This window comes from Sturnira hondurensis, unplaced genomic scaffold (genome assembly GCF_014824575.4).
Source record: "Sturnira hondurensis isolate 20B ecotype Veracruz unplaced genomic scaffold, ASM1482457v3 Scaffold0023357, whole genome shotgun sequence".
In the NCBI taxonomy this organism is placed as follows: domain Eukaryota; kingdom Metazoa; phylum Chordata; class Mammalia; order Chiroptera; family Phyllostomidae; genus Sturnira; species Sturnira hondurensis.
Window position 1 is genome coordinate 4159894 of NW_028095988.1, and position 19797 is coordinate 4179690.

The 19797-nt window shown below is 42.2% G+C and overlaps 1 protein-coding gene across 3 annotated transcripts in view; it reads right to left on the bottom strand.

Annotated features, from left to right (window-relative positions):
- Positions 1-18324: 18324 nt before the first annotated feature.
- Positions 18325-19797, bottom strand: part of SCFD1 (sec1 family domain containing 1) — a 112696-nt gene continuing 111223 nt past the window's right edge. For 2 of the 3 annotated variants that reach the window (XM_037037419.1, XM_037037420.1), the window contains exon 24: positions 18481-18552. In XM_037037419.1, the coding sequence (XP_036893314.1) occupies positions 18529-18552 (24 nt within the window). In that variant the 3' untranslated portion in view covers positions 18481-18528. Of the gene's footprint in view, positions 18553-19797 lie in introns of all 3 variants that reach the window. The other variant, XM_037037418.1, reaches the window with a different exon arrangement.

The following is a 19797-nucleotide window of genomic DNA, read 5'->3' on the forward strand; positions in this document are numbered from 1 at the left end:
ATTTTCATTGAAATAGAAACAGACCCTTGTCGGCTGCTGGTTTAACAGTGTAGTTGTTTAGATGGCAGCTAACTGTCTGATTAACGACTCACTCAGACTAACTCAGTGATTGCTGGCTTCATGGTGATGAGTCACATGGACCCAGGTTGGAGTCTCATTGCCAGGTCTGTGGGGGCCCAGGGACAGTCTCCCAGCCAGGCCTCTGAGTCTAGGAACTAACTCAGAGTCCCTGAAAAGTCAATCAGGATGCCCTGTGATTCTGGTGGCAGAGTCGTCTTGTCCCCGCAGTACCACCGAATCAGCTGTAGTTCTGTGCTCTCACCTGCACTCAGCCACTCTGACTTCCGTTTCTTCCCATTGTCTCTGAATGGCATTCTGCATTCACATCTGCTACTAACTGCTCCTTCTTTCTGCAGACTTCTTGAGAAAGCATCTTATGGTTTGGCCACCACTCAGGTGGGCTGAGATTGCCCCATGCCAGCTTAGTTAGTAGTTGAGATTCCACTCCAATCCACACACTGAGGCCAAGGTAGCAGGGCCAGTCAGTCTCCCTCAGAAAGGGCCCAGCAGGAGGTGGGCAGTCAGGATACTTGCTGGAGCAGTTTCGTAGTGACAGACAGGCAACAAGCCACAGTCTCCTGCCCAGGGTGGGGCGAAGTATGTGACAGGGAAAGGACCGAGGATGGCCACGATGCCAGACTCCATGCTGCTATCTGTAGATGAGCTTTGCCAGCATGCAGGTCCCACTCACACATCACTCGTCTCCCTGCACAGCTCTGGGCCCTTGCCCAGATAATCCAAAAGCTGCTAAGTGGACAGGCAGCAAAGCAAGGTGAAGAGTGGTCTTTGAGAACATAGTCTTGGCTTCTAATCCCAGCACCGTGACTTTTCTTTCTACACTGTTATGTTGGGGGGAAAAATCTCTGCCTCAGTTTTCCTCACTTGTAAAATGGGTATATAAGTGCCTGTTTCATGAAGTCGTCATGAGGCCAGAGGAAAGAATGTCTTTTACGTCCCCGGCTTGACCAGTGTAGTCTAAACCATAGGTCGGCTGCCTGATTCCTCTAATGTCCCCTGGGCAGGCCCTCAAGCCTCCCTGTTCTTGTGGCCACTTTGGAGTCCTCTGGCAGGGCCTGAGGTTGTCATCCTCCTCACCTGGGCTACTTCCTAGGAATCCACATATTTTTTTTGACACACCGTTATTTCAGTGTCTTTCCTCCAGCCGCCTGGCCACCTTCCCACTGGACTGTTTCCAACCAGAAGAAACCTGCCTCCCCCCAACTCTGTGCAGTTCAAGCTGGGAGGTGAGCAGCACCCACTATGGTAGCAGCTTTCATTCCCTGCAGTGGGGCCTTTAGAGTGGGTGAGGAAAAGCAGCGTGGTGGTGGAAGTTTGACTTGCTGTGCATGTAGAAAGTGGAATTTCCTGTGCTTTCTTATAGTGTGGACCAGCTATACAAGGTGGCTCTGGTTGCTTCAGGAGGGAAATACAGCCCTGACCCTGAGGACCGCTGGCCTGGGTGGGGTCTGGGTTGGTAGAGGTGACATAGCGGGGTTTGAGCAGTCAGACTGGGTTACTTGGGTCCCCCATTTGACCCTGAGCTTTTCCAATCCTATCCTCTCGGAAGCTTTTATCTAAGAAAATATGAAGGCAGTGGCTCCCAAACCCTGATGTTCTTCATTCACTTATTGCCATCCTCTCTTTTTCTTAGCTCAGTGGACTGAGTGTGGGCCTGCAAACCAAAGGATTGCAGTTCGATTCCCGGTCAGGGCACATGCCTGGGTTGCAGGCTGGTTCCTGGCGGGGGATACACGGGAGGCAACCATACATTGATATTTCTCTCCTTCTCTCCTTCCCTTCCCCTCTAAAGATAAATAAAATCTTTAAAAATAAATAAATAAAATGAAAACTTTCATCATACTTTTGTTTGAAAACAAGGCGTGCGGTTTGCACATGTGGAGATGAGAACATAGCCTGAAGTCGTACAACCTGGTGCTACGGCTCCTTCATGACAGAGAATGAAATGGGGGAGCCTGGATTAGAAGGTAAACCAAATTAGAATATTTAAACGCAGTTGGGAAACTTTTTAAATCTTGCTCATCCCTGGGCATCTTTCTCTGCATACCTCTGGGGTAAATCTATCAAGCTGTGGAGTCCCCTGTTGAGATGAAGGTGGGGTGTATGAGGAGTTGGAGAAGAGAAAGGAAACATCAGGAGAGAAGGTCAATTGCTTAAAGGGAACCACTGACAAAGGTCCCTTTGATGTGGGAGCTCCTCGTTTCTACCTTTTGAAAATGATTATCTTTATTTTTACCAGCTTCAGATTCAAAGTGGTCTCCTCCACTCTGACCTGTGGATTGCTTTCCTTCCCAGCACAAGCCGTGTATTTGAAACCTGAGCATCTAGCATTCTGGAGGCGGAAGATTGTCTCCGGGCTGGACCTCTTCTCATGTCAGCGTCAGGACTGTTGGCTACCAACTGTTTCTCTGACTTCAGGGAGCTGAGTGCCAGGGCTCGTCGGCTGAATCCGGGTCTTTGTTGAGACACTAGCTACAACAGACTCTTGATGTCACATCAGGGTTCAGAGTCCTTGCCAAGGCAGATACGTAGGATATGGACACTGGCAGATTTGGCCACCTAGGCAGCCAAGAGAGAGGTGACAGCTGGCACCCATTACCCACATGCAGGCCACCCGGGGGTGGTCACATCAGACGTGGTGCCAGGAGGGAGGAAGAGCGAATCAGAGATGACACCTGGGGAACAAGAAAATTGGTTGACTTATTTCCTTCCCTTCCTGTTACTACAGCCTGGGGACAACTTGGGACATTTTGTGGTATTCCAACAGGAGGTGTTTGAACTGCTGCCTACACAGAGGCGAGCGAGGGAGACTCGTCTTCCGCACTGGGGGAATATGGCTGCTAAGACATAGGATGGGCGCACTGTGGGCTTTTAGTGGTCGGGAGAGGTAGGGAGCGGGGCACAGAATCTTGCTTTGCTACCTTCAGAATCTCGTGCTTGCACCCTGGAACTGGCTCAAAGCCATGCCTTTCTAAATACATCAGAGTATTTAGAAAGCTCTCAGGCAGGGCTCTGATGTAGCCACACACGGCCAGAGACTGCAGCAGCGACAGGCTGGCCCCTGGGTTCCTGTCTGTGAGAACGACTTCAAAGGGACCCAAAGGGACCCAAAGGGACCTGAGGCTGTAAAGGTCTCTGCTGGGGCCCACTGGCTGCTCCCTGAGTGGATGGCAGGGTCCTGCCCTCACAGAACTCCGAGTGCAGTACCTGGTGGTGGGTGGACGTGCACTGAGCTTCAGACCCTGTGATGAGCACTTTCCGTCTGCACAGCAACCGTCCGAGGGTGGACAGTTATTTCCCCCTGCTTAGAGATGAGGGGATTGAAACTTCGGGAATTTAAGTAGCTTGCCCACTAAGAGATGCAGCTGGGATGCGTTCTGGCAGTCTGGCTTCAGATGCTCAGTTGTGGGTTGACATTTTTTTAATGTAGACGTTACTAATATCCTCTGTAGTATTTTTACAACACCTTAATTTCGCACTAATGGCAAGACACAGTGAAACTAGCTGTTCCTATAGAAAGTATTCTATGACAAATCCAACGACACTTTTCTTACCTTGATTCTTATTCAATGTGTCCGATTCTCAGGAATGTCAGGAACTGACTGCGAATCCACTGGCTCTAATCTGGTACTTGTAACTCAAGGAGGCCAAAGAAGGAGGATTTCAAAAAGGAAGTAGACAATACTGTTAGGTGCTACAGAGAAAGAAAGTAAAATGGGCCCTTCAAGGGTTCCATGAGACCTGTGAGTAGATTTTTTATTTTCGTGGCAACATTGGTTCATAAAATTATATAGGTCTATATTTATTGTTTCCTCATATGCCAAAGGAGGTACTTGTCCTCTCTCTCAGTTGTAATGACCTAGGTCACGTACACCCAGGACGGAACTCAGAGCACACTAGGGGCAAACACTGCAAAGCCCGCAGGCCTCCCTCCCGCTCCTGTACGCGGGCGGGCACCCCGCTCCCTTTCCAGGAAGCAAACCACAGGACCAGTTCACTGTGTGTCCTTCCTGAGATAGTCTACACACTTGTAAAAATGTGCGTATGCTCTTCCTTTTACAGAGTATCACCCCAGATGCAGCGTTCTGCAGCTTCGTGGTTAATCTAACAGCACTCTGTATTCTTGCAGACGCCCCTCCCCCACCCCCATAGCAGCGGGGCAGGCTTCCTCGGTGGGTGCAGATGTGCGGGGTTCGGGGTGTGGACGTGCTCTAATTTATTTAATACATGTATGTTCCCAGCTGACCCTTAAAAAGCACTGACATGTAGGAGAGATAGTGGAAAGAGCTTTCTCTTCCGAGGACAAAGAGAGCACTGTCTGGAATAAGTAGGAGAGCCGAGGCCCAATCACGTGCTAAGAGGTACTTGTACTAGGGTGTATTGAACTAGACAAGAACTAGCTTACTTGGGAGGGGCTTTCTTACGATCTACCACCCTGCATTATGATTTAGAAACTTCATTTCTGAAAATGGCATACCTCCTTGTACACTAGCTAGAAGCAGCCAACATACTGTCTTCAGTCTTTTTGGAAATGAGGTAAGTGATAAATCTTTTTCACCTTTGTAACTCTAGCATCTGCAGAGTATCTAAGCATCTTTTAGTTTTCTATCCTCTAATTCTTCATTTCCAATAGAAAAATTCTACATCAGATCTGACCAGTTCAAAATCCACTACTCACCGAATGGCTTGGGATCATGGCTGAACTCTGACCTTGCATTTCCTCATCTGTAAAGTGGAATTATGCTACCTATTATCTCGGGGTTTTCATTAGGATTCAGTGAGCTAACATTCACGGTGCCTAACCAAGTCCTCATCAGAAAACAAGTTCAAATTGTTCACTTTCTCTTATTTGCTCTTTTGCCTCTTATGGGGTATGACCCATGCAATTGATCATTGCTAGTTCTTGATATGTTAGCCTATCAATAAATTGGAATAGAGGTTTACAGATTGGTTTTCTATGAGTTTGGTTGGAATCTTAGAATAGAACAGGATAAAATAGAATAGAATCTTAGGAGTTTTATTTCTAGTAAAGGATACATAGCCAGAAATTCATTTCTGTGTGAAATGTATAATTTAAAAATTATTCACAGAATTAACAATTCAAAACATATTTTAGCAACACACAAAAAATGGTGCAAAAATGGTTTAGTCAATTTTATTCTCACAGAAGTTCATAGTTGTAGGCCTATGTGAAGACCTACACCAGTTGCTGTTGTCCGGAATAGTGTCAGCTCTACCTGAAACATATGGGTGGAAGCAGAAGAGCAGGGTGACAGCAATAAGGGAAAATGATGCTGGCAGGTCAATTAACATGTTCTTACAACCACTTAGCAATAATCCTTCAGCAGAGTCCTAGGTTCATGTGGCTGTCTCTGGATTCTTAGGATATCGTGTCGCCTCGGTATGTAGGGCTCACTTTTAATACAGTCTGCTGTTCCTCTTAAAAATTGAGCCACGTTGATGGGGCTGATGCTTGATAATTTAGAATCATCTGGAGGTTTCCAGTGTAAAAGCAGCTATAAATATTTAAAGCCTGGTACCCACTCATCAGTAGCCAGGAATCTCTTTGGCTTTCAATTTTTGAAATGTCATGATTCTGTTGAACCTAGGGCAATTCAGCTAAGGGAAGTTGAGTTCTTCCTGAATTCTTGCTGCTTAGTCTGCATGCATTTTGATGTGGTCACTGTAACAAACCAGGAACTCAGCTTCCCATTTTCCTTATTCACATGTCACATGAGCAGTTTCGTGCGCCCCTGGGGTCAGGGTGCTCGGTGTAATGCAGTTTTAAACAGCTATGAATGGTTTTCTCTGAGGTCTGATCTGCATATGTTTAAATGAATTAAAATGTTCACACCCTGCTTCAACTTCTTTTGAGTATTACCTCAAAATTGTAAATTTTAAAGGCATAAATCGAAAGTTACAATTTTAATCCCACAGGGATGTGAGCTTGTCTTGTGATCTGTTCTAGTACAAAATTACATGATGGTGATGAAATACCATGGAAGCTTCCATTTCAAGGCAAACTTAAAAAAATATTATTTTATTGATTATACCATTACAGTTGGTCTCTTCCCCCCTTCATTCCCCTCCACCCTGCACACCCCCTCCCCCACCATTCCCCCCCTTTAGTTTATGTCCCCTTATCTCAAGTTCTTTAGATTCTATGTTTCCCATACTATTCTTGCCCTCTCCCTATCTATTTTCTACCTACTGTCTATGCTATTTTCTGTACCTTCTCCTCCCTTCTCCTCCTCCCACTCCCCTGTTTTTAACCCTCCATGTGATCTCCATTTCTATGGTTCTGCTCCTGATCTAGCTGTCCTCTTAGTTTGCTTTTGTTTTAGGTGTGGTTGTTAATAACTGTGAGTTTGCTGTCCTTTCACTGTTCATATTTTCTATCTTCCTTTTCTTGGATAAGTCCCGTCACCATTTCATATAATAAGGGCTTGTTGCCCTGGCTGGCTGGCGTAGCTTAGTGGATTGAGTGCAGGCCTGTGAACCACATGATCGTGGTTCGATTCCCAGTCAGGGCACATACCTGGGTTGCAGGCCAGTTCCCAGCAAGGGACTCACGAGAGGCAACCATATATTGATCCTTCTCTCCTTTCCTTCCCCTCTAAAGATAAATAAATACAATCTTTAAAAAAAATAAGGGCTTGGTGATGATGAACTCCTTGAATTTGACCTTATCTGAGATGCACTTTATCTGCCCTTCCATTCTAAATGAAAGCTTTGCTGGATAGAGCAATCTTGGATGTAGGTCTTTGGATTTCATGACTTGGAATACTTCTTTCCAGCCCCTTCTTGCCTGCAAGGCCTCTTTTGAGAAATCAGCTGACAATCTGATGGGAGCTCCTTTGTAGGTGACTGTCCCCCTATCTCTTGCTGCTTCTAGGATTCTTTCCTTCATTTTAATCTTGCTAATGTAATTATGATGTGCCTTGGTGTGTTCCTTCTTGGGTCCAACTTCTTTGGGACTCTCTGAGCTTCCTGGACTTCCTAGAAGTCTATTTTCTTTGCCATATTGGGGAAGTTCTCCTCCATTATTTGTTCAAATAAGTTTTCCACTTCTCGCTGTTCCTCTTTCCCTTCTAGTACCCCTATAATTTGGATGTTGGAACGTTTAAAGATGTCCTGGAGGTTCCTAAGCCTCTCCTCATTTTTTTTTTTTAATCCTTGTTTTTTTCATTGTTTTCTGTTTGGTCATTTTTTTCTTCCTTCTGGTCCACTCCATTGATTTGAGTCCCAGTTTCCTTCCCATCACTCTTGGTTTCCTGTGCATTTCCCTTCATTTCAATTAGGTTAGCCTTCATTTGTTCCTCTAATTTGTGACTAAAATCAACCAGTTCCATGAGCATCCTGATCACCAGTGTTTTGAACTGTGCATCTGATAGGTTGGCTACCTCTTGGTGGCTTAGAAGTATTGGCTCTGGGGCTTTGAGCTATTCTTCTTGAGCCATAATGTTTTGGTCTGTTTGTGCCTGTTACATATGATGGGCGGAGCCTTAGGTGTTCACCAGGGCGGGATGACCCAGTTGCTGGGTTGTGATATTGTATGTGGGGGCAGGGTCAGAGAGGGGCAATGGCATCTGTTCTGCTCTCTCTGATTTCTGTCCCCTGCTTGCTTCCCGCAAGCAAATTGGGCCCTTCTGGTGCTGGTTCCCGGGTGTGTGGGCTTGTGCACCCTCCAGGACCCTATGGGTCTCTCCAACAAACTGTGAGCTTGAGAACTTCTCCTGGCACCTCGACCCCGAAAGTTTTTCCAATTGGTGCTTTTATGCTTTATTTCCCAGCGCTGGGGCCCTGGTTTGTGCTGTCTGTGTCACTGCTCTTTCCTCTGCCTGGTTTATCTACACACAAATGTGTGACCACGGTCAGCCAGCTGCCTTGTGCCCTCACTGGGTCCACCCATTGCCACCCCACACCTGGGATCTGCCAACTGCCGCCTGTGCACCTGGGTCAGCTGGCCACCTTTTCCTGGGTGACCCTGCTCCACCAGCTGCTGGCTCTGCCCCTCTTACCGGTATGGCTGAATGGTTCATTGTTGTCGGACTTCCATACAGTTCAATTTTCTGTGCTTTAGTTGCGTTTTTGTTACTAAAACTTTGTTGTCTTTAAACTTGGTTGTGCGAGGAGGCACAGTATTTCCACTTACACCTCCATGTTGGCCAGAAGTCAAACTTTTCTTTTACACTTGAATTTCCTCTGTCCTTTTTTATTTTGCCTTTTTCTTTCATTGTAGATCCCCATTTATACCAAGTGAACCGACCTTTCCTGTGGTTATGCCAACCGCTCACATTCTTCTCTCTGACAGGTGGTGGGGGCCTGCCAGTGCCCATGTGTGCGCTCGCTAGTGTGGCTTTTGTTTTTTGGACCATCCTGTGCTGGCTGGTTCAGGTGAGTGTGTTACCTCAGGTCCCCAGGATACATGCTCAGGTGCAATGGATCACAGAGGAGAACAAAGGGAGGTGAAGTGACTGGCTCCAGTCGATTAGTGAGGAGTGGCCTGGCAAGACCCCAAGCATGCTGCGTCCTCCATCAGGCAGTTTCGAGCACTGGAAGGAGGACACACTTGGAGCAGACAGGTGTGCACTGGCTCCATCACGTACCAGCTATGACTATGAGCAGGGCACTCAACCTTCTGTGCTTTGCTTCCATCCATAAAAGTGGAGCTGTTCCTTGTCACCTGGCAGAGTGGTTCTTTTTCCTGTTGATCTCTACCCTTGATCGGGGCTTTACCAGGGCAGTAATCAGGTCTGGGGAGAACTACCCTTGGGAGANACTGGAAGCAGACAGGTGTGCACTGGCTCCATCACGTACCAGCTATGACTATGAGCAGGGCACTCAACCTTCTGTGCTTTGCTTCCATCCATAAAAGTGGAGCTGTTCCTTGTCACCTGGCAGAGTGGTTCTTTTTCCTGTTGATCTCTACCCTTGATCGGGGCTTTACCAGGGCAGTAATCAGGTCTGGGGAGAACTACCCTTGGGAGACAGATAAAACTGTTTTTTAAAAAATATAATAAATATATATATTTTATTTGCTATTTATTTTGTATTGTATTTATTATCAAAGCGTGACCTTGCTGGTGCAGGCTTGCTGCACGGCCCAGCGCGGGAGAGCAGCAACACGGCCCAGGCGGTGCCGGGAGTGGCCTGCAGAGCTGCCCTCACTGGCAAAGACCGGAATGCGTGGCGGGCAGCCTGAGAAAGGCTGAGGTTTCCCCAGGGATTTTTTTTTTTTCCAAAAAAGACCCAAACTGATATAGGTGCCACAGAAAGGTTTCTATCTTGGAACCCTGGCGATGACCTTCTTTTATGTGACCTTAAGGCAAGCTTAAAAAAAATTATACATTCATTGATGAGAATATATATATATTTTAAAATTTGTTTTTATTTTTAATTACAGTTGACATACAATATTATATTATGGTGTAGAACATAGTGATTAGATATTTATGTAACTTGTGAAGAGTGATCACCCTGATAAGCATAGTGCCCATCTAATACCATACATAGTTATTAAATTATTGTTGACTTATTCCTGATCTGTGCTTTTTAATCCCTTACCTTTTCACCCATCCCCCTCAACCACCCTCCCATCTGGCAACGCTCAGTTTATCTATGAGTTTGTTTCTTTTTTGTTTGTTCATTTGTTTTGTCTTTTAGATTCTACATATAAGTGCTATCATATGGTATTTGTCTTCCTGTCTGACTTATTTCACTCAGCATGATGCCCTCCAGATCCACCCATGTTGTCACAAATGGCAAGATTTCACCCTTTTTTATTGCTGTGTAATATTTCATTGTATGTATTTATATCTATATCTATCTTTATCACTTAAAATCCTCACCCAAGGACATGCTTACTGACTTTAGAGACAGAAAAGGATGGAGAGAGAGAGGGAGAGAAACATCGATGTAAAAGAGAGACATGGATCAGTTGCCTTTTGTAAGTGCCCTGACTGGGGACTGAACCTATGACCTTTTGGTTTACAGGACAGCACTCCAACTAGCTGAGCCACACTGGCCAGGGCTATATACCATTTTCCTATCAATTTATCTACTGATGGACACTTAGGTTGCTTCTATATCTTGGCTATTGTTAAGTAATGCTGCAATGAACACAGGGGTGCATATAACTTTGAATTAGTGTTTTTGATTTCTTTAGATAAATAGACAGAAGTGGAATAGCTGGATGATATGATAGTTCTATTTTTACTTTTTTGAGAAACCTCCATACTATTTACTCCACCAATTTACAACCCCACAACAGTGCATGAAGGTTCCCTTTTCTGTGCATACTTGCCAAACTTGTTTATTGATGACAGACATTCTGACAGGTGTGAGATGAGTATCTCATTGTGGTTTTAATTTGCATTTCTCCTATTAGTGATGTTGAACATCTCTTCATATGTCTATTGGCCATCTCTAAGTCCTCTTTGGAGAAATGTCTATTCAGGCCCATTGCCCAATTTTAATTGAATTTTGGGAGTTTTTTGGTGTTAAGTTATATGAGCTCCTTATGGAGTTTGGATATTAACCCTTAATGGATGTATTGTTGGCAGATATCTTCTCCTATTCAGTAGATTGTATTTCATTTTGTTGGTTTCCTTCTTAGTTTGATGTTGTCCCATTTATTGCCTTTTTGTTTCTGTTGTCCAAGGAGACATATAAAAATATTACTTAGAGCAATGTTAGAGAGTTTTCTGCCTATGTTTTTTTTCTAGAAGTTTTATAGTTTTAGGTCTTACATTTAAGTCTTCGATCCATCTTGAGTCTATTCTTGTATATGGTATAAGAATTCACTTAGTTTTGTTTTTTTTTGCATGGGTCTGTAAAGTTTTCCCAACATCATTTATTAAAAAGACTGTCTTTACCCCCCATAATATATTCTTGTCTCCTTTTCATAGAATAATTACCATATAGGCATGGACTTACTTCTGGACTCTGTTCTGTCCATTGTTCCATGTGTCTGTTTTTACACCAGGATTTAGGCCATGTTTCTCTTTCGGTTTTGAATACCAGAACCTTGTAGTACAGTTTGACATCAGGTGTTGTGATCCCTCCAACTTTGTTCTTTCTTAAGATTGCTTTGACTACTTGGGGTCTTTTATCATTCCTTGTAAATCTTAGGATTATTTGTTCTAGTTCTGTAAAGAATGCTATTGGTATTTCAGTAGGGATTGCATAAAACTGTAGATTGCTTTTACTGTGGACATTTTAATGGTTTTAATTCTTCCTATTCACTAACACAGTAGGAACTTCCATTTATTTGTATCTCCTTCAGTTTCTTTCTTCAATGTCTTAGTTTTCTGAGTACTGATCCTGTACTTCCCAGGTGTGTGTTTATCCCTAGGTGTTTTATTCTTTTTGATGCAATTGTAAATGGGATTGTTTTCTTAATTTCTCTGATAGCTTGTTATTGGTGTATAAAGTGCAACCAATTTCTGAATATGAACTTTGTATCCTGCTACTTTACTGAATTTATTTATCAGTTCTAGTAATTTTTTGGTAGAATTTTTAGGGTTCTCTCTATATAGTATCATGTCATCTGCAAATAATGACATTTTTACCTCCCTTCCAATTTGGATACCTTTCTTTCTTTTTCTTATCTTACTGTTGTAGCTAGGACTTCCAATACTATGTTGAATAAAAGTGGTAAAAGTGAACATCCTTGTCTTGCTCCTGATCTCAAAGGAAAAAACATCCTGCTTGTCACTGTTATGATGTTAGCAGTGGGTTTGTCATGTATGGACTTTGTGATGAGATATGTTCCCTGTATTTCCACTTTGCTGAGGGGCTTTTATCATTAATGGATGTTGGGTGTTGTCTAATGCTTTTTCTGCATCTACTGATATGTTTAAAATTATGCTTAATTTTATTTATGTGGTGTATATCACATTGATTGATTTGCAAATATCGAAACAACCTGACATACAAGAAAAAAATCCCACTTGATCAGGAAGTATAATCCTTATAATAATGTATTGCTGCGTGCAGTTTGCTAATATTTTGTTGAGGATTTTTACATCTAAGTTCATCATGGGTATGGGCCTATACTTTTCTTTTTTGGTAGCATCTTTGTCTGGTTTTGGTATCAGGGTAGTGCTGGCCTTATAAGATGATTTTGGGAGGCTTGGCTCCACCTCAATTTTTGGAATAGTTTGAAAAGGAAAGGTCTTAATTCTTCTTTGAATGTTTGGTAAAATGTACCTGTAAAACCACCTGGCACAGGACTTTTGTTTGTTGAAATTTTTGGAACACTGATTCAATTTTGTTAGTAGTTATAGGTCTGTTTAGATTTTCTGTTTCTGATTTAGTCTTTGAAGATTATATGTTTCTAGAAATGTATCCATTTCTTCCAGGTTGTCCAATATAGTTGGTTGTAGTATTTTCTTATGATCCTTTGTATTTCTGTGGTGTTGGTTGTCACTTCTAATTTTATTAATTTGCCTCCTCTCTCTTTATTTTTGATGAGTCTAGCTAAAGGTTTATCAATTTTGTTTATTTTTTTCAAGGAACCAGCTCTTAATTTCATTGACCCCTTCTTTTCTTTTCTTTCTTTCTTTTTTTTTTTGGTCAATGTGTGGTTGTCTCTCGCACACCCCCAAATGGGGACCTGGCCTGAAATCCAGGCATGTGCCCCAACTGGGAATCGAACCAGTGACCCTTCAGTTCATAGGCCAGAACTCAATCCACTGAGCCATACCAGCCAGGGCTATATTATTTTCTTAAGACTGTATTTTGTTTATTTCTGGTCTGATCTTTGTTTCCTTCCTTCTACCTACATTGAGTTTTAATTTATCTTCTTTTTCTAGTTCCTTTAGGTGTAAGCTTAGCTTGTTTATTTGATATTTTTCTTGCTTCCTCAGATAGGCCTGCATTGCTATGAATTCTTATTTTAGAATTGCTGTGTTCCCTAGATTTTTGGGATCGTTGTGTTTTTATTATCATTCGTCTCAAAGTATTTTTTCATTTATTCTTTGACCTCATTGTTAAACCATTCAGTGCTTAGAGCATGTTATTTAGCCTCCATGTATTTGTGTGTTTTCAGTTTTCTTCTTGAAATTGATTTCTAATTCCATAGCATTTTGATTGAAGATGCTTGATAAAATTTCCAGCTTCTTCCATTTTTGGCATCTTGCTTTGTGGCCTAACGTCATCTATTCTGGGAAATGTTCCACATGCACTCGACAAAAATGAAGATTCTTTTGGGTGAAATATAAATATATTGACTAAATATATTTAGCTCTAAATATATTGACTAAATTGATCTGTTCCATTTTGTCACTTAAGGCCACTACTTCCATTGTTGATTTTCTGCCTGGATGATCTATCCATTGTAATAACATGTCAAGGGCGTGCTATTACTATGAATCCCTCCTTTATGTCTGCTGGTATTTGCTTTATATATTTAGGTGCTCCCATTTTGCCTGTGCAGATGTTTACAAGTGTTATATTCTCTTATTGGATTGCTCGTTTATCATTACTAAGTGTCCTTCTTTGTTTCTTATTAGTCTTTGTTTTATAGTCTACTTTTGTCTGATGTAAGTATTGCTACCCCAGCTGTTGATTTGTTTCATTTGCATGCAATGCCTCTTTTCATCCCTTTACTTTCAGCCTGAAGTGGGTCTCTTGTAGGCAACATATGTATGGCTCTGGCTTTTTTACCCATTCAGCCACCTTATGTCTTTCAGGAACATTTAGTCCATTTATGTTTAAAGTGATTATTGATAGGTATACCGTTATTGTTGTTTTAGTAGTTATTTTCTGTTCCTTTCTTATTTCTTGCTCTCTTCTATGTTGATGTCTTTCTATATAGTGTTATGTTTGGATTGCTTTCTCTTGATTTCTTGTACATCTCTTGCACATTCCTGGTTTGTGGTTACCACTTTCTCTGTATACACCAAGCTATGCATATAGCAGTTTAAGCTGATGGTTGCTTAAGCTTGAACACTTTCTAAAAATGCTACAATCTTTACCCGCTGCCCCCACATTTATGTTTTTATCATTAAATTTAACTTGTCTTGTGCATGTGTTTATATCTCTTACTTTATTATGTTACACACGATCTTCGTACTTTTGCCTTGTAAACTTTGTAGTAGCTTTATAGTTAGTTAATCCACTGCTTTTGCCATTTGTCTTTGTCAGAATTTTTCTTTCCTGTATTTTATTCATATCTTTTGAAACTTTCTGCTTAAAGAAGTCCCTTTAACATTTCCTATAACATTAGTGGTGCAGAACTCCTTTAGGGGTTTCTTGTCTAGGAAACTATCTTTCCTTTGATTCTAAGTGATGTCCTTGCTGGTTACAGCAATTATGGTTGTAGGTCTTTGCCTTTCATCACTTTGAATATTTTGTGCCATGTCCTTCTGGCTTGCAAGGTTTCTGTTAAGCAATCAGCTGATGGTTTTATGGGACTTCACGTACATAACTGCTTTTCCTTAACCTCTGGCATTTTAATTATGATGTGTCTTGGTGTGAGCCTCTTTGGATTCACCTAGTTCAGGATTCTGCACTTCTTGGACTTGAATGTGTATTTCCTTTCCCAGCTTAGAGATGTTTTTGGTTATTATTTCTTCAAATAGGCTTTCAATTCATTGATCTTTTTTCTCTTTCTGGTACCACTATGATGCAAATATTGTTAACCTGACATTGTCACAGAGGCCCCCTAAACTATATGCATTTAAAAAATTATTTTCTTTTTGCTGTTCCAATTGGTTGTTTCTACCTTGTCTTCCAGATTGCTGATTCAGTCCTCTGCTTTATCAAAAGTGCTGTTGATTCCCTAATATATTCATTTCAGTTATTGTATTTTTCATTTCTGACTGGTTCTTTTTTAAAAGCATATTTATCTCAGAGGGGAAGGGAGGGAGAAAGAGAGAGACAGAAATATCAATGTGTGGTTGCCTCTCCTGCACTCCCTACTGGGGACCTGACCTAGTCCGAAACCCAAGCATGTGCCCTGACTGGGAATTGAACCAGTGACCCTTTGTAGGCTGGCGCTCAATCCACTGAGCCACACTAGCCAGGACTCTAACTGGTTCTTTCATATGGTTGATATCTGCATTTTTGTTTTCTCTTTGTTGACATTCTAACAGAGTTCATCTATTCTTCCCCTAAGTTCCTTAAGCATCCTTATAATCATTGTTTTGAACACAATCTCTATCTAGTAGCTTGCTTGTCTCTATTTCATTTAGTCCTATTTTTGGAGGGATGGACTTCTGTTCTTTCATTTGGGACTCATTTCTTTGTTTAACTTTGGCCAACTTCCTCTGTTTGGTCCTATGTATTAAGTCTCTGGTGTGTCTCTGGGCTTGGTAGAGTGGCCTTATGCAGATGTCCTGTGGGGCCCAGTGATGTAATCTCTCACCTGAGCTGAGTGCTCCAGGCCAGGGATATCCCTTGTGTGGCTTGTGTGTGTCATCCTTTTGTCATTGTGTCGACTGCTGTTGGCACATCAGTGGTTATGATTAACCCTCAGGCTGACTGTGAGGGCTGGCCATGACTACCGTAGACAGTGTTGTGAGGGGGCTGAATCTATGCCTGGGAGTCTCTCTAGTGGGACTTTGGTGCCAGCTGTCTGCCTTTTGGATACATCATTTGTGGAGCTGATTGTGTGGTCTGAAAGTGACCATGTAGTGCGTTGGTTTTGGAGCCTTTTGGGAGGGCCTCTGGTGCTGGTCAAGGTCACCCATTGCTTGTGACAGCTTGGGAGCTACAAAGTGATCTGCAGTTAGTTGCTGCTGCTGTCAGGCTAGGGAGACTGGTGGTCACCATGGTGAGCTGGGTCCACCTGTACCAGGTTTGTGTCCATTTAGTTGAGGCCACCTTCTGAGCCAAGACTGCCTGCTGCTTAAACAGGCTATGAGGTACAGGGCACACTGAGGCCAGCTGCTGCTTGTTGGGGTTTGTGAAACTTTGATTGAGAGATTTTAGGAAAGTCTGCATGCATCGTGAGGTGAGGCATGCTGCTTGTGTGCAGAAGCCACTGGAGGAGGTTCTGCCAAGTGGTAGAGTAGGGTGAGGCAGGGTCTCAATGAATCACCAGGGAGGGTGAAAGGTGCTAGGTTAATGGAGAGCCCTGGTTTGGCGCCTCCCTGCTTCTGCAGGCAGGTGGGAAGAGTGTTAAAGGAACAGTGACAGCTGCCATCTGCTAGTACTTCTGGGAGAGCTGTCTTACCCCCAGCCCATCTAGCCCTTGACTTGCCCTAAAGAGAGTCAATTTAGTTTCTTCTCTGGTGCTTTTTGAGTTGCTCTGTGCTGAAGCCCAAAGTGAGTTTATGAGCAAGTTCACCTGTGTGCAGTCCCTTTGAGACCTGCAGAGCCTAGGTCTGTGGTGCCCCTCTGTCTCACTCGGAGATCCTTGCTGGCTTTCACAACCATGTTTTGGGGTCTTCTTCCCAGCACAGGTACCCTGGGTTGGAGGTCCTCACGTGGGACCCCTCACTTTTCAGGAAAGCTCTCTGCAGCCGTGGTATTTCCCCCAATCCTTAATCACCTCTCAGTAGGTTTGGGACCTGCCTGTCTTATGTCTCCAGCTCTCCCAACAATCTCAATGTGGTTTCTTCTTTATAACCTTAGTATAGGACTTCGGTTCAGCTAGTGTTCAGGTGGTTCTCAATGGTGGTCCTGTAATTTTGATGTGACTGTGGAAAGTGGCAAGTGTTTATCTACTTTGCCATCTTGACTGGAAGTCTGAGACTATTTACTTTTAAATGCAAAGAGAACGTTGAAATAGACCTCCTCCTTTGTCTTTCATGTTTTTCCCCCCACTAATAAAATTTTTAAAAAATATTTTTAAAAATTCTTGTTCAAGTAGTTTTCTCTTATATTCCCAGCCCTACCCCACCCCTGTGCTCCCCACCTCCCTCCCATTTCTGCCCCCCACCTTAGTTATTGTTAATAAAAATTTCTTGAACAGTCTGAACCCTCCGTACTGAGGAAACAGGGATATGGCTTCATCTGCTCTGTAGCTTATCACCTTGATTAGCCTGGTCTCTGCGTAACGTTCTCTCCTTAAGCTGTGAGCACGATGTGGTGCTACGGACTGTGTCCTTCTCTGTCCGAACTTCCGACGTAATTGGGTTTGGATGGGGGTAGAGTTTGTAAGGGGACAAAGGGACCAAACTGTGTTTTCTCTCTCACCCTCCACCCTGTGAAGATACAAGGTGGCTGTCTGCAAACCAGGAGGAGGTCCTCAGCAGACAATGGATCTGCCGGGACCTTTATCTCGGACTTGCCAGCCTCCAGAACTGTGAGAAATAAAGTTTTTCAGACCATAAGAAGCACCTAGGTGTTGAGGAAAATAGGGAAAAAAATTGAAGCAAAAAATGTGGTAAAATATTTAATAACATAAATAATATTTCACCAATTTAAATGTAAACAGAACCCAACAGCAGCATTAACCACCATTATTCCTCCCAAATTGGGGGTTGGGGAGGATGCATCTTACAGTCTGAAAAATATGGTCATATGTATTTTTTCAGCCACCTGGTCTATAGAGATGTCATAGTGGCCCAAACATACTTTAAATGAAATGATATCCCAGAAAGGAGTCAGATCAGCAGGCTGCTACCCCACAAATTATTTTTCTTGACTTGTGATTTGGTATGATGACACTCATGGGCTGCCGAAACAATCCTGTGAATCCTGTATTTATTATTAGGATGTTAGTTATCTGTCAGTTAGGTTCCTCTTGATGGGGCTCATTAGGAGGAAAAGCTCCCCAGCCTTTATAACAGGGACATTTTTCTCTGGAGCAACTGGCTGCCCTGAGTTAGAGGACTGACAACATTCCTTTTTGTGCTGCATTTCAGGAAGGCTGGGACTAAATTTAACACTTACCTTTACGTATGATTTAGAACTTCTTGGGGTAAGTGTTTTGTGTAGGTCCACTCTAGATGTTGTTCATGTTTGTTGTCATTATAGAAAGGAGGAATTTTATGTCATAAAATGTATGTAGGTGTGCTAGAGGGAGAAGAAACATTAAAGTGCTTTTAAAATCTCCACTTACAATCTAGAGGTGATATAGGAAACCCAAAACCACAGGAAGGGGATCTGACATTTAAAATGTATGTATGTATGTAGGAGAGTCATGAACCATTAAAGTAACATGCATATGCTGTATTCTTAAACTTTCACTAGCTTCAATAACATTAATTATATTAATACTTCAACATTATATTTAGACAACTTTCTTTCCTTCCAAGTATTCTCTCATTTGTCAAAGATAACAGGAGAATATACAATACTAAAATTTTATTTCTGAAATGCTTTATTCTTATAATCAGTACACATTATATTAAGCATAGAATTTCCTTAAAATTAACAAACTTGAAGTTTCACTGTCGGGACAATGATACAGAGAAGGAAACATCTGGCTCTTTTGACTTTTCTTTTTACATTTATCCAAGTCCAAGTAGATTCTCATGTTAAGGATCCTCTGTGCTATTTTTGTCCCAGTTGTGACAGCTAAAACAAATCATAAGATCATAAATATAACGGTTTGTTAATCAGGAAAGAGAAATGCATTCAAACATTTTTAAACACCTTAAAATGTATACTTTAATCATGGTAAAAATTAGAATTCTTATTTCATTAACTACATTTCTAGAAGAATACAATTTTACTCATGTTTACCACTAACTCAAGTGTTTAAGATTTGTAGATTTTTATTTTTAGTATATGTTCTTGATTATGCTATTACACTTGCCCCAATTTTCCCCTTTGCTCCCCTCCACCCAAAAGCCCCCTTCCCTCCATCATTCCCCCACCCTTAGTGCGTTTAAGTACTTTGGCTTCTCCAGTCCCAATACTATATTTAACACCCCCCTGTCTACTTTGTGCCTACCAATTTATGCTTATTCCCTTTTCCCCCTCCCACCTGATGACCCTTCCAAAGGATCTTCATATTTATGATTCTGTTTCCATTCTGGTTATTTGCTAGTTTGTTTAGATTCAGTTGTTGATAGTTGTGAATTTGTTGCCATTTTAATGTTCATAGTTTTGCTCTTCTTTTTCTTAAGTAAGTCCCTTTAACATTTCCTGTAATAAAGGCTTGGTGATGATGAACTCCTGTAGCTTTACGTAGGCTGGGAAGCACTTATCTGCCCTTCCATTCTAAACGATAGCTTTGATGGATAGAGTAATCTTGGATGTAGGTCCTCACCTTTCATGACTTCAAATACTTCTTTCCAGCCCCTTCTTGCCTGCAAGGTTTCTTTTGAGAAATCAGCTGGTAGTCTTATGGGAACTCCTATGTAGGTAACTGTCTCCTTTTTTCTTGCTGCTTTTAAGGTTCTCTCCTGTCTTAGGCATTTAATTATGATGTGCCTTGGTGTGTTCCTCCTTGGGTCCAACTTATTTGCAACTCTTTGCTTTCTAGACTTATATGTCTATTTCCTTTGTCAAATTAGGTAAGTTTTCTTCCATTATTTTTTCAAATAAGTTTCAATTTCTTGCTCTTCCTCTTCTGAAACCCCTATCATTTGGATGCTGGTACATTTAACGTTGGCTCAGAGGTTCCTAAGCCCCGCCTCGTTTTTTTATTCTGCTTTCTTCCGTCTGTTCTGGTTGAATGTTTATTTCTTCCTTATGTTCCAAATCATTGATTTGAATCCCAGCTTCCTTCCCTTCACTGTTGGTTCTCTGTATATTTTTCTTTATTTCACTTAGTGTAACCTTCATTTCTTCCTTTATTTTGTGGCTATACTCACT